Source organism: Labrus bergylta, chromosome 2 (genome assembly GCF_963930695.1).
Source record: "Labrus bergylta chromosome 2, fLabBer1.1, whole genome shotgun sequence".
Classification (NCBI taxonomy): domain Eukaryota; kingdom Metazoa; phylum Chordata; class Actinopteri; order Labriformes; family Labridae; genus Labrus; species Labrus bergylta.
Genome location: NC_089196.1, coordinates 21608757 through 21623096, shown reverse-complemented (window position 1 = coordinate 21623096; position 14340 = coordinate 21608757). Strand labels below are relative to the sequence as shown.

General features: G+C 39.7%; 1 protein-coding gene across 7 annotated transcripts in view; it reads left to right on the top strand.

Moving 5' to 3' along the window:
• The window catches only part of LOC109997670 (TLE family member 4, transcriptional corepressor), a 38047-nt gene extending 31325 nt beyond the window's left edge, over positions 1-6722 (top strand). For all 7 annotated transcript variants that reach the window (XM_065948770.1, XM_065948761.1, XM_020652232.3 and 4 more), the window contains 4 exons: positions 34-181; positions 1258-1408; positions 2360-2436; positions 3348-6722. In XM_065948770.1, coding sequence (XP_065804842.1) covers positions 34-181; positions 1258-1408; positions 2360-2436; positions 3348-3455 — 484 coding nt within the window. In that variant the 3' untranslated portion in view covers positions 3456-6722. The remainder of the gene's footprint in view (positions 1-33; positions 182-1257; positions 1409-2359; positions 2437-3347) is intronic.
• The last annotated feature ends 7618 nt before the right edge of the window (positions 6723-14340 follow it).

Sequence of the window (14340 nt, the reverse complement as noted above, 5' to 3'; positions counted from 1 at the left end):
CTATTTGGTTTGTCTGACTGTGTTTTTCCACAGACAGTTCCAGGGCCACACCGATGGGGCCAGCTGCATAGACATCTCTAATGATGGGACCAAGCTTTGGACTGGAGGTCTGGATAACACCGTGCGGTCCTGGGACCTGAGGGAGGGACGGCAGCTGCAACAGCACGACTTCACCTCCCAGGTGCACAACACACATCTTACATCCAGACAAATCCTTTCTATAAATACTGCAACTGCACATACCTTCTTAAGCTCAAACACTTCAACCAACCAGCTTCACTTTGACCTGCTGATGTCACCGTCTGTATGCTTCAGCTTCTTTGTCTAAGAATAGCTGTAGTGATGAATTTGTTAAGTTCCTTTTGTAGTCTGCAGCAGGGGTAAGTTGCAAACAGGTTTGGCTTTTTGTAATTATTTTAAGTTCATATTAAAAGACATATTCTTTTAAAACGTGTGTCTCAGGACAAGTTGCAGTCATTTGCAGTTTGTGTGATTTCTCACTTTCTCCCTGGATTGCAGTCATTTACAAGCTCAGTTCAGATCATTTAACCCACAATGAAGGTCGGACTGAGCTCTAGCTTTCTTCCTCATGTTCAAATTCCCGTGAACAAATATAATACTGGCAGTTAGAATTCAGGGTTTTCAGGTGCGGAGGACAATGGCAATAATAGACCATTACTGCAATTTTTCCTAAAACGCACCATTTCACAATCTCAGTGTGCACAGGGGGAGGTGAGTGTGCATTAAAGAGAGGGATCACAGAGGGCAGGGCACACAGAGAGAAAATGACCAAAGGAGTACTTAGGCTATCCAATAATTTCTGCCCTAACACCTCCACACATTCACAGGCTCACAACCCCCCCCCCCCTCCCCTTTTTGCTCTCATCTGGAAAATATCATTATTACTTGTTTCAAAAAAGTACAAGTGACTAAATTATACCTCCAACTCATATTATGGTGTATAATTAGTTTTTTTAACAGTAATGCTGGAAGTAGTGTTGCATATTTAATACAATTTACAAACCTGTTTTTCCCAGATAAGTATGTCAGGGACTGAAATGTTTATAATAGCATACGGTGAATTTTTGGAAGCATCCATATATATGTTAATAACAGCAGACACTACCCAGACAGAAACACACAATCCTCATGCACATATAAAGATAAGGGACTGATATGCTGTCAGAATTGATTATGTGCTGTATTTATATGAATTATAAGCTGTATAAATGCATTGACCGTTTCATTGGGCCGCAGATCTTCTCTCTCGGATACTGTCCGACGGGCGAGTGGCTGGCGGTGGGAATGGAGAACAATAACGTGGAGGTCCTGCATGTCACCAAACCTGACAAATACCAGCTCCACCTGCATGAAAGCTGCGTGCTGTCACTCCGATTCGCTCACTGTGGTAAGAGCTCACCCATCAGTTAACACAACGCTGTCTTCAATTTTGTTCTGACCAGTCATTTTCTTAAACACTCCAAAGTCTTTGAGAAATGTGCTTGTTGATCAAAAGAATCATGGTGACTGGTACTGTGCATGAAAATATACTCTAGTAGGTTTCTAAGTGTGAAAAGATACAGTATGTGGATGTGACTCAATGAGGCTTTTGTGTGTAGATAGTGAGACTGGAGAAACAAAATGTCAAATATGATATTTATTGCCAGAGAAGGCAGCGATCATACAGGACTAATCAATAAAACAGAGAAAGAAAGCTGGGAAAGCTGCTTAAATGCATTAGTTTTCTGTTAAAAAAACATGAGTAAACTGAAGTAATAGTACTCCCTCTGCCAGATAAACCCCTCTCAGTGTTGTGTTGTGTATTCTAAAGTATTACTTGTGCATTTATACAAGCAGCATTTTAATAACATCAAGGTAGAGATAAATTGTTTAATGTATACAGTTTCACCTTAATGAGTAAAGTCATGATATTTAATTAATGAACCGTGACTACTTTCTTCAGCTGCCAAGTGTACATTTTTAACCTCTTATAAACTGCATGGGGATCCAAATGTATTGAATGAACTCCACTTAGCTTGTCTGCTTGTTCCCTTATGTGACATCACATCCAAATAGCTTTTTTTTTGTGTGTAAATATATCGCTCCTTCAAAAACTCTAAACCTGTATATACACCAAAATTTGCATAACTCCTGTTTTAGCCGAAGCTTTACAAAGACAAAGAATACTTACTGGGGTATCTTTTTTAATCTGGTACCATAATCTGTTTGAATGTGGGAGTGAATAGCTCAGTCAACGTTGAGTTCTTATTGCAGCAAGTGTGGGCAGATTGTGTTTAGAAATCTGAGGCGAATTTTCTTCCCTAACCTTTCTTAATGGAAGTTTTTCCTTCCTCTGCAGGGAAGTGGTTTGTTAGCACGGGGAAAGACAATCTGCTCAACGCATGGAGAACTCCATATGGAGCCAGCATATTCCAGGTGAGCAGACATCCCAAAACATCAACATGGATGACATGCAGCTGAGAGGACAAACAGTGCACAGCCTAATAATTCTGTTGAAATAACTCAGAGCAAGACATTGAAAACCTTTCTCCTCTCTGACTGTGAACATCTGTGGGAGGAAGGTCACCAAAGAAGTTGAAATTATTAGACAGGAGATGGTGAAAGGTTTGCAAACATGAGGAGAAAAGAGTGAATACAGCAAAATCAGAAATTTTTTGAAATGAATAAATGTAGCTGAGTCCTCTTGGACATCACTGTGTATCAAGGACACAGAAATGTGAACAAGGAGTCTTCAGCAGGGTCTCTAAAAAAGAGGACAGAGTGTGTGACTGCACTTTACTTTTTAAACTAGAAAAACAGAGCAGCTAATCTGTTCCTGATCTAAATGTTGTTGTAAATATGGTATACTTGTTTAGGGATAGACATTAACACAGAAAAATAGAGAACCTGGGCCGCCCGCTTGGAGGACTACAGCCTCTGCAACTGGGGCGCCTGCACCAACCACCACGCCACCGGTGCCCCAGTATGTTTCTTAATTATAACTAGATGTATCAAACATCAGATCCTAGATGGAGTGACATTTTGACCCTAATTAAGGATTTTATCGTTTCGAAATTCAAAAGGTCATTTTATTTTTTAAATTCTTTTTGAGTGTATCTTTTTGGCTTATCATTTTTTAAGGACATCTTTGAGATTGACAGGAAAGGTGGGTGGAGCGAGTAGGGGGGGTGAAATGAACAAAATAGCAAACAGGGCCGACAGTTGAACCTGTGACCAGTGCGATGAGGACTGAAGACTCTGTACTTTGGGCGCCTGCTCTACCGACTGAGCTACAACAGCGCCACAACACATTTCACTTCTCAACACCACTTTTCTTCTCTTTACAGTCTAAAGAGTCATCGTCAGTGCTCAGCTGTGACATCTCTATCGATGATAAATACATTGTGACGGGCTCTGGAGACAAGAAAGCGACGGTCTACGAGGTCAACTACTAGGAGCGCTTTGATCATCTAAATGCTGATGACTCCATTACCTATGTGCAGCTTTTATCACACGTGAAAATGGATTCGAACAGAACTAACCAGACTTTGGGACAATGACCTTATGGTGTTTTAACTAGCTGTGGACTAAAACAAACAAGCAGAATCAAGCACACAGATTTTTCTTTGTTCTTTTTTTTTTACAGAGTGACATTTTGTTGTTGTGAGGATGAGTACATGTGCACTGAATCTTGTAACTGTATTACCAGGTAGCATTCCTGTACACGTTTCAGCCTCTGCTATACTCATTTTTTTTTACACTACATATAAATACTCAACTAAAAAGACAAAGGCTTTACAGTGTTACCATGTGGTTCATCTAAATATCATGGAGAATAAGTTGCAGTGGTTAGGGGCTCTAGTCATTTCCCTCCAAAAATGTTTTCTTCTACATCCTCACATAATACCCTTCCCATTATTGTGCTTAATTACAACTTAACTGAGAAATGTAGAGCCATTATGAACTTGTTACCATATGGTCAAAAATAGATCTATCTGAGGCCAAATTCAATATCCTGTGGAAATGTGGGTTCAATTGATTGCCTTTTCTGCTTTTTGTTTGAGCTGAACAGCTCTTATTCGTAAGTGATCTTAAGGCAGTAAAGCCCATTTTTGTATTCATGTCCTGTCTCCAGGTACTGTATGTTAATACCTCTGCTCATACCAAATCTGCCTTTTTTTAAATGTCATTGCATTTTTTTCTTTGTTGTGTTTCTTTAAATCAGTACTTCTGAATCTATCCAGAAAATATGACTCAGCATATCTGTGCTGTCAAGTTAAGACACATTTACAAGACATAGGTTTGGTAACTAAACATTAAATCTCTTTTAATGTTTGTCATATTAGTTGTCTTTTTTTTTTACAGATATAAAATGTTTACTAATGGGCCAAAGTGGTAAGATGAGTTTGACCTAAAACCGAGTCAAGCTAGCTGTTCTTCTTTGTTTCTAGTCTTTATGCTAAGCTAAGTGTACATGCTACTTGCTGTATACTCATTTACTCCTCAGATGTGATTCAGACATTTTATTTACCAATTCCTCTGTTACTTTTAGTATCAATGTTCTACTTACTGTATTGAATCAGAAATACTTGTTTTTTTTTTGTCATAATTCGAGTAAGACATTTGCTCAGTCTTCCTTTGTGTGTGTGCGTGTGTGTGTTTGTGCGTGTGTGTGTTTTGATTCTGTGAGTATGGAACAAACTAACAGGATCGCCCTCGGTGCCCTCACTACACTCTGACCTTTGCTCTTGGTTCTGCCCTCAGCTCAGACTCCTGTGGACGCTCACTGTATTCTGTCTGACAAGTTTCTCTAAAGCTGTCTGTTTGGTGTTTGGAGGTCAACCAGCTCCCATTCCCAGTCTGGATTTTTTTTTATCTGGAATTTTTTGACATCCTATGTGGAAAAAAACCAAAACCAAAAACAAGCAGTCGACAATATGCTAATGATTTCTCCTGGATTTGATTCTGTTGGCTTGTAGAAACAACTCAGTGCCTTTATGCTACTTCTGGCTCCGTTTCATAAACGACACAGAGGCGAAGATGGAATCTTCTGTTTGTTTTTTAGATGTACATAGCTGGACAAAGATGAATTACAGTAAAAACTTTCATTTATCAGTGAATTAAAAAAAATGCCAGTCAGTCAGGTTGACATCAGTTGTCTACTTGAGAAAAATTGGGACCAAACTCCTCTTTGTTGGCCTGCTTTTCTGAGCACATGCAGGGGAAACACACTTTTCATAGCAGCTGCTGTTTTAATCTGACTATTTGAAGCATGTTGCCATTAGCAAGAAGATTCTGAAGCAACCTTTCTTCAACACACACTGTTTTTGCTTTCAAGCTTTGTTCTTGTTACTTTTGAATTGCTCTTACAGTAAATATCTACAACCCCACGCCCGAGTGACATTCATCTACAGGAAGTTAAAGATACAAACATTTGAAACTGTGTTACTACATTTTCTTGATCTTGTGAGTCAGAATTACTGGTCATCGCTGGTAGCGATTAGTGATGAACCAAGATCACGTATTATTATTTTAATCGCTGAAGTTGCTTTTCCAACTCTCAGTTTGCGAGCCTTTGAGATTAAAGACATGCTGTTTTTTTACTCCAGAAAGAAAAGACGGCAACAACAATGTCTGACAGTGATTTGAACATTGAAAGGATTAAACGTGGTCTATGCTTGAATATAGTACTTCCCTCCTCTTTGCTTTAACTATGACACCATCTGTCTGACTTATTAATGATCAACTGGACCAAATGGACCACTTCTAAATGTGTCCGAGGAGAAATGCTAATGATGAGCACTAATCTGTCCGACACCTACCTACCTGTTGTATTGTACTGTTAGGTATTAATACTTCTAGATATTTGGGTTAGTCTGGGTCACTTTGAAGTACTTCTCACTCTTTTCTATTCGTTGAACATGTCTGGAAGCTCTGTGCTGAATTAAAGCTTGATATTGTCTTACACTGGAAATGAAAGTTCAAATGCCGAGTAGAAGCATAGTTAAAGGTTGACAGTTCTTTTGAACACTCTTTTTTTAATGTCTGTAACATACAGACAGATTTCTGTTTGAGTTGACGATAACTGCACTAGTGTGACTGTAGAGGGAGAGATTGAAAAGCAAAGCAAGAAAAACCTCCAAGGGACTCCATGACAGTTTTCACTGCTATGACTGATATTTCTGTCATTTCTTCGACAGCTACACACATTGACGTTGTACATTCTGACGGACAGGTCATGATATTTGTTTGTTTCTCACAGTGTTTGCCTTATTATGTGTTGGTGTGTTAGCTGCAGCTTTCAAATTCAAATGACAATTCATTCATGTTGCTGTCACTGACTCGCTCAGCTGTGATTTCCGCTCCTGAATGAGTCTTACATATAGTGCAACCTGCATCCCCACGTATAATGGAAAAATATAAACACTTTGGTTACACTTGCTATAATTTCCGAAAGTCAACCTCTCTGTAACTCATCTCCACTGATTGCTAACAGCTAGCTGGCTAAAATAAGCTGACAAATGGTATTATGTACAATAACGATGTATAGAGCATTTAGCTTGACTGAACTCATGAAGGTGTGTTGGATTAAACATGTAATGATTCATCTTTAAGAGGATAGAAACCTCCTGTTGATAGCTGAGCTTCCCCCCTCTTCAATACTAAAAGCCTTTGCTCTCTTTTTCTAGTCTGTGATTGATTTTATTAAATTATTGTGTGGATTTATCTTTGTCCGAGACTCATTTCCGACCCAAATAATAATCCAAAACATTTGAATGATTAAATATAAAGTATTAATTGTATCAACAAATATTGCTGGGCTTTTATTTCCTTCAGTCTATGAAATGACTGTATTTATTGAGTGGGATCATGTATAGCAGACATTAAATGTGGACTGTTGATCGGATGGAGTGATGCAGGGAAGATTCCTCCCTATTGAAAGGCACAAAATGTTCCTGACTGAACATGAGCTGTTTGCAGTCATCGACATATTTCAATCCCCAATTCTCAACATTTGCAAAACAACTAAAAACCACAGATTTAAGTTTGTTCTTTGATTTGTTTACTTCTCAATTCCAGATTTACATCAAAATCTACTGAGGTACCCCTCTGATTGTCTTAACCTACTTGTGAATTTTAGACTTGTGTCTGAATCATCTTAAGTCTTAGCAGACAAAAGTATGTTACTAAATACACTGTCTGTATAAAAGATCTGGGCTCAATCCAATACTGGGACACCACCTGGTGGTGAGATGGATCAGATGGCGGGGAATGCCGGACAGACCTGGCAAACCCAAACGTGTAGTGTGGGTGAACTGGGAACGTCTGGCAGAGGCCCCTGTCCATAGGGTCTTCAACTCCCACCTTGAACTTGAACTTCTCCCTCATCCCGGGGGAGGTTGGGGACATGGAGTCCGAGTGGTCCATGTTCAAAGCCTCCATTGTAGAAGCTGCGGCTAGGAGTTGCAGCCAGAAGACCGTCGGTTCCTGTCGTGGCGGCAACCTTAGAACCCGCTGGTGGAGACCAGTGGTGAAGGAAGCCATCAGGCTGAAGAAGGAGGCCTTTCAGGCTTGGTTAGCCCAGGGGTCTCTGGAAGCAGCTGACAGGTATCGGGTGGCTCGGAGGGCTGTGGCTTCAGTGGTTGAGGAAGCAAAAACCCGGGTGTGGGAGGAGTTCAGGGAGGCTTTGGAGAAGGACTTTCGGTAGGCCTCAAGGAGGTTCTGGCAAACCGTACGACGGCTCAGGAAGGGAAAGCAGGGCTTGCCCCAGGCTGTTATCAGCAGGGGTGGAGAACTGCTGAACCAAACTGGGGACATTGTTGGGCGGTGGAAGGAATACTTTGAGGAACTCTGGAACCCAGACAACACGTCCTCTGAAGAGGAGGCACAGTCTGAAGATCCAGGGGAAGCCTTACCACTAACCTTGGCAGAGGTCACTGAGGCAGTTAGAAAGCTTCTCAGTGGCAAGGCGCCAGGTATGGATGAGATTCGCCCTGAGATGTTAAAGGCTCTGGACATTGTTGGGCTGTCTTGGCTGACACGCCTTTTCAATGTCGCATGGAAATCTGGGACAGTGCCTGTGGAGTGGCGGACCGGTGTGGTGGTTCCCATTTTCAAAAAGGAGGACCGGAGGGTGTGCTCCAATTATCAGGGTATCACACTTCTCAGCCTTTTGGGGAAAGCTTATTCTAGGGTGCTGGAGAGGAGGCTCCTTTTTTCAGATTTCCACTTAAATCATTTTCAAGCTTACCCCTCTAGCCCAATTATGGTCACTTCTGGCTCCATAAAACTAACATGGAACATTTAATGCAAAACAGGAGGCTTCAAAGAAGATGTTTAAATGACATTGTGCCTAAGTTGTCATGATGACGTTAAAGTCCACATCTTATGTACGAATCACAAGTTCAGCATTTATACAAATGTACAAGGTTCCAAATATCGCAATAAGTCCTCAGTTCACACATTAAAGTATAGCTTGAAAAAAAAGAGGTTTTATATTTTGACTTGTAAACTGAAGCAGGCTCAGTCCACATCCGTATTAAGTGAGCTGGGAAACAAAGGCTCTAAATATCTTAGCCTCGCATTTTACTGTTAGCTGACAGGTCACTGTTGGTCTCCGTCTAACTTCCCATCATGAACGTGCTGTGTTCACACAGAGCACAGCGATGCACTGCTGAAGTGGATTAAGTGATGTAAGTGAGGGCTGTGGAGGAGGACGCTCCACCATTACAGTGAATGATACTCCTGTTACAGCTCTCTGACCAGCACTTCAAACTGAGAAAAGTGGGAGAGAAGGAGGAAAGGTGGGGATGCAATGTGGGAATGAGCCACCCTACTTCAACATTTTATATTAAGAGCACTTGTGACTTGCAAATTGCCCACTTTCCCGGCAGACACAGAAGATGGATTAAACAAACAGGCCACACAATTGAGAGATGGCTTTAGCATTCATGCTTTCCGTCACATTACTGGTAGAACTGGCTCATACGGCTGCAAGGATAGAATGAATTGTCTTTATTATGAGACTGAACACTTGGATGTTAAAAACTTGTTGTTGACCACAGCTGACACGTGTGTTGGCCATCATGGTGGTGTGATCCATCTCACAGTCTGCTGGCATAATGTTTGCAAAGTACCACTTTACAGAACCATTATAATGCTAACTTCAGAGCACTGTCACAAACGCTCTTCATTAATTCATTTTAGAGAGCTCAAGAGACTTCTGAAGGGGATACAACAGACTAAGTGTTTACTGCAGTTCAAAACAAAGAATGTGAAGAAGCTCTTCTTTAGTTCACAGTTCAACACCAAAGCATCCCAAAAGACATGCTAGCGGCTCTTTGAGGCTAAACTGTGGTGTTAAGCTAAATTCTAATGTCAGCATGTTAACTTGTCAACAATGTTAGAATTGTTGTCAGGTTAACATATGATGTGGAGCTGGGTATTCCCTGCCCCTTCTGACACCTCATATTCTGCAAAATTCCCCAATCCACAAGAATCATATTTACAAGAATAAACTTCCATGTTTGAGTGTATGAGAGAGTTTGGCTACTGCATGTTTGGGACTTGTAGCTAGCTACCAGACAGGGTTGGCAGTGTAGTGTTCAACAAAATGTTAAAAAAGTAAATTTTCATCACAGAGAGGATATAGTAAATCATTGTTGTTTCTTTGGCTGACTATTTTCAGAACTATGGGGGTTTTATTTTAGGAGATAAAACCTGTTATAACTAAGGCATGATACTGCTATTTTTTTTTACCAGATCTACCATGTGCACTATCTGAGTTTAGCATACATTGCTAACATTTGAGAAGTGTCCGACACAAAATAAAGCTAAGGTTCTTATATTATTTGTTTTTGACAAAGTTTGGGTCAGGGTTTGTGGAGAGATGAAAGGTTTCTTGATAATAGTTTAAAATCTTGAGTATTTAACAATTAATCTAGACGTAGCTGTTGAAACATTTCATCCAAAAATACTAGTCAACCTCATAATCATTCAAAATACAAATACAACATCTGCCATTTGTGGAACCAAAAATTAAAACATTCCAAAAATTATATCAATTTAAATGAATGCTAAGTCAAGAGTTTTTAAAATGAGTATTTCTGGGCTTTTTATGCCTTTATTCGAGAGATAAGACTGTGGAGTCAGAAATCAGGGACAGAGAGAGTGGGATCTGTTGAATCAATGAGGAAAAACATAAAACTTTTATTTCTGAATCTTGAGGTGAAAGGAGGATATTTGGCAGTGGGGCAGGCTGAGCATTTGTGGGGGGGGGGCATTGCCTAGAACTGCCCTCGCTGGGGACCCCCATTAAGAGTTTGTTTTCTTCAATAATTAATCAGCATAGTCTTTATAAAACTGCTCTAACATTCATTTCTTCTGAAACAGTATGGCAGCTGGGATATTTTTTTCTTTAACAAAATCTCAATACCTGAAAAAAGTTAGTGAACTAAATTGTTCCTTTTTCCACAGGGTACTGCGCTTTGATCCTAAAAACCTCAGCTGAACTTCAAATCAGTGGTCATTCATTCTTTTGATGGGAAACACAAAAGCCAGAGAGACAGCGGGGGACATGCTGCTGTGTGTCATTAGTATTTATTGCCTCAGAAGACACGTTCTGCACAAAGTGGTAAAAACAGAAAACGCTAGGATTCATCTATTGTGAACATAGATGAATTGCTGAACATTTGATCACCCATAATAGGTCTCTTTTATACTCTTGTATTACTCATAAGTATTACTTGTAAGAGAACATTGCAGGCCATTTAATAACTCTGCTGAGTACCAGAGGTTTTTCTATAACCTAGCATCAGAGAAACTCTGCTCTCTGGCAGTAAAAAAGGCATGGACCTACTGCTAATATGCACCAGAAGGATTTTTCACATAGAGGTGGAGAAAATAACCAACCAACAAGAAGATAATAACTCAGTGCAGCATTGTGCAGTAAAGTTTTGACTTCGTGCAAGAGTTTTTTTCCACCTATTTCCACATTATTGGATCTCTATGGGAAAACAGTTCATTTATTTTGGTCCATAACCCAACAAGAAGAAATACAATGATGCTTCCTGTGCTGCAGGGATATGTCTCCCTACATAGAGAGTCTGACGAACAAAAGTAAAATTCAATGAAATAGAGATTTGTTCCTTTGATATTACCAGGGATGGGTTTGTATTCAGGATACACTCTTTAAATGGGATAATATCTGTATAGCTAAAACGCTGATAGCAATCTTTTTTACAACATTGTATTGCATTTGAACTACACAAACCTGTCCTTTTCATATCTGACTTACTAATGTCACCCTGATAGTCCTATCACGTCTGTGAAAGAGAAGGAACACGTCCACCAGCACATCTGCAGAAGTTAATCAGATGCTGATCCTGTAATGAGATGAAGGATTTGAAAGGAGATTTATAATCTGGAGTGATTCAAATGAGACATTTCTCACAAAAACTGATGCTGCCAACAATTTCTTGCCTTGTTGCAGGCCAGTGTGCTGATTAATTCATGTCTCAGGCATCTTAACGTGGTTGTGCCCGTTAGTGGGTGGGTGGGTGGTGGTGGGGGGGGGCACTCTGAAGCGCTTTGATATCCTACATTCAAGGCTGTGTCACACATTCAAGGCTGTGTCACACATTAATGATTTCTTTGAGCTGAGAAACGAGCATCATTATCTCTTTTCAAAAAGTGAAGGATAAGAGATTTCAGCCTTGCTTGTATAAAGACACAGGAGGGATCGGTCATTGTGTGTGTGTGTGTGTGTGTGTGTGTGTGTGTGTGTGTGTGTGTGTGTGTGTGTGTGTGTGTGTGTGTGTGTGTGTGTGTGTGTGTGTGTGAGAGAGAGGGTTAATGGTTTCTATGTGTGTGGATATAACTGAACCACACCTGAGAATTGCCTCTGAAACGCATGGAGGATGCAGTTTCTCAGCGTTAAACGTTAAAATTGTCTTTTTATACTGGATTACAAGAGTATTGCTTGAATGTTCTTTTGCACTATAAACACCCCAAATTTATACAACAGCAGCAGTTTGAGAGTTCCTGACTTGTAATATGTTGACACTCAAAGGAAAGCTGGATCCTACATTTCCCACAATCCAAATGGTTGCATCTTTTAGATCTTCCCTTCCAAAAATGCCTTTGTATTTCCAACATAAGGCATATGTTTTCTCACACTTTAAAAAGTCACACTCTCTTTCAGTTAAATTCTTTCATGTGTCAAATTGACACAAAGAACAAAGACAGTAACTACAACTCATTTAAAAAACCAACTTAAAAACAACAAATAAGAAAGATCAAAATTAGAATAACACCAAATAAACACTTGTACAAGTGACATATTTCAGTCTTTATACTGAAAATACTTTGAGGTTTGATACTCAGCATGACGTGAAAGTGTGGTTATTCATGTTTCAATTTCTAACTGAAAGGAAAGGAAGCTTTGAAACTAATAAATGTTCTATAAAACTAACTAATTGCTCTGATTGACAACAACAGTCTTCACCAATATGTATAAAACGTGTGCAATTTGAAAATACTAAAGTGAAAGATATCAATGTTGTAAAGAAGCTCATTGTAATTCCTGGATGTTCAGAGAGATTTGGCTATATTCCTGTCCTGACCCTATACGACGCTCCACAGATTTTGTGATGATGATCGCTGCTCTGTCCGTCTTTGTCATTCGACCTATGTGTGCCTGCAACCACTTTCCTGCACTTTACTCCCAGTCATCACATATTTTATTTATTTACTTACCTTTGAGAGGCTTTTGATACCTCTACCTCTATCTATTCTCTCACTTCACAGCTGCTGCATTGAGAAGGGCTCAAAGCTCACGGCAGAGTAGAGAGAGTCGGATGAGTGAAAGGGGTGTAAGTTCACACAGAGAGTGGTGGATTGTATATTTCCTAAGAAAACAGGAGCATCCATTTGAGTGCAGGTCATGGACATTTCTATGCATGCTGATAGAATAGGTGGAAGCGTTGGAGGAGAAAGACCTCTTAAAACTAAATGAACTGAAAGCTCTTGGTTTGAATGCTCTTCAGCACATACTCTGCTAAACATACTCCAGCTCCAATAAAGCACTTGGGTCAGAAGAGAGGGTTACAAAAGCTTTTAGGGTAACTCTGATTCCCATTTAAAACCCACTTTAGTACCCATTTCTCTATGAGACATAGAGTCTTCATTTCTATCTGTTTAAGTGTAAGAGAGAATTTTTTCATCTACCCATTTCAAGACACTTGAAATTGATAGAACATACAAGTACTGTATGAGATATTTAACCCTAAAATTTAACATTAGCCAAATAATAATGCTCCAAACTTTATGATGGACCATAGAACACTTTCTGCCAGCAAATTAAGTCGTATTATTTGTTCTCTATTATTTCCAAGCTCTATAGAAAATAATGGGTATAACTTTGACAGAAAACAGTTTATTTTGACTCAATGTTTTCTGGGGAGTGTATTGCTCGTAAAGTCCACAGGATGGCAGCATGGATCTCAGTAATGGTCTTTTCTATTGATTGCCATCTCGATTTTATAGCGTTAAATCACACAAAAAAATACATTTTTATTCATTTTATTTTTATTTATGGGCTCTTAATGCTTTTATAGTAGTGATGGGACTGTGGGTTGAGTCAGAAATCAGGGACGGAGAGATTGGGGAATGGCGTGCTGGAAGGGATACACAGTTCGGATTTGAACCACGGGCCGCCCACTTCGAGGACTACAGCCTCTGTGGCCACCAAAAAACCCTGCTTTTTTAATGCTTAAACATCATGCTTTGATTTTGTCAATGAAGCTGTAACTTATTGATTTATACATTGATTTGTATTATATTAGAAGAAACAAATTGGTTGAAAAAGCTAAAGACCCAGCTCTTTCATGAATACCTACTAACTTAATGATGATGGTTTCGACATCATTGGTGATGATGATGGTTGTCACGATTGTTTTTGTTTGATAACGACGACTTATAAGATGGTTTCTATACTGATTAGAGCTCTCAAGAACTGCCGTCAATGTTGTGCTTTGCCTCTGTGCAATGCCTGTCAGCACCTGTGTGTCCAATCGGACTCAAAGCTGATCGTTTGCTCTTACTGACATTGTTCCCTTTTTTCTAGATCCTTGCTTGTGTTGTACTTACTCTCTGATGTACGTCGCTTTGGATAAAAGCGTCTGCTAAGTGAATTGTAGAATTTCATTTGTTAATGTATGGCATGAAGGATGTAGCCAACTTAGCTGAACATTCACCCTGTAACTTATATGAACATTGATTTTTACTGAGAATGTTCAAGTAAAGGAACTTTTTGAAACCTCTGGCCACACATTGCCTTCA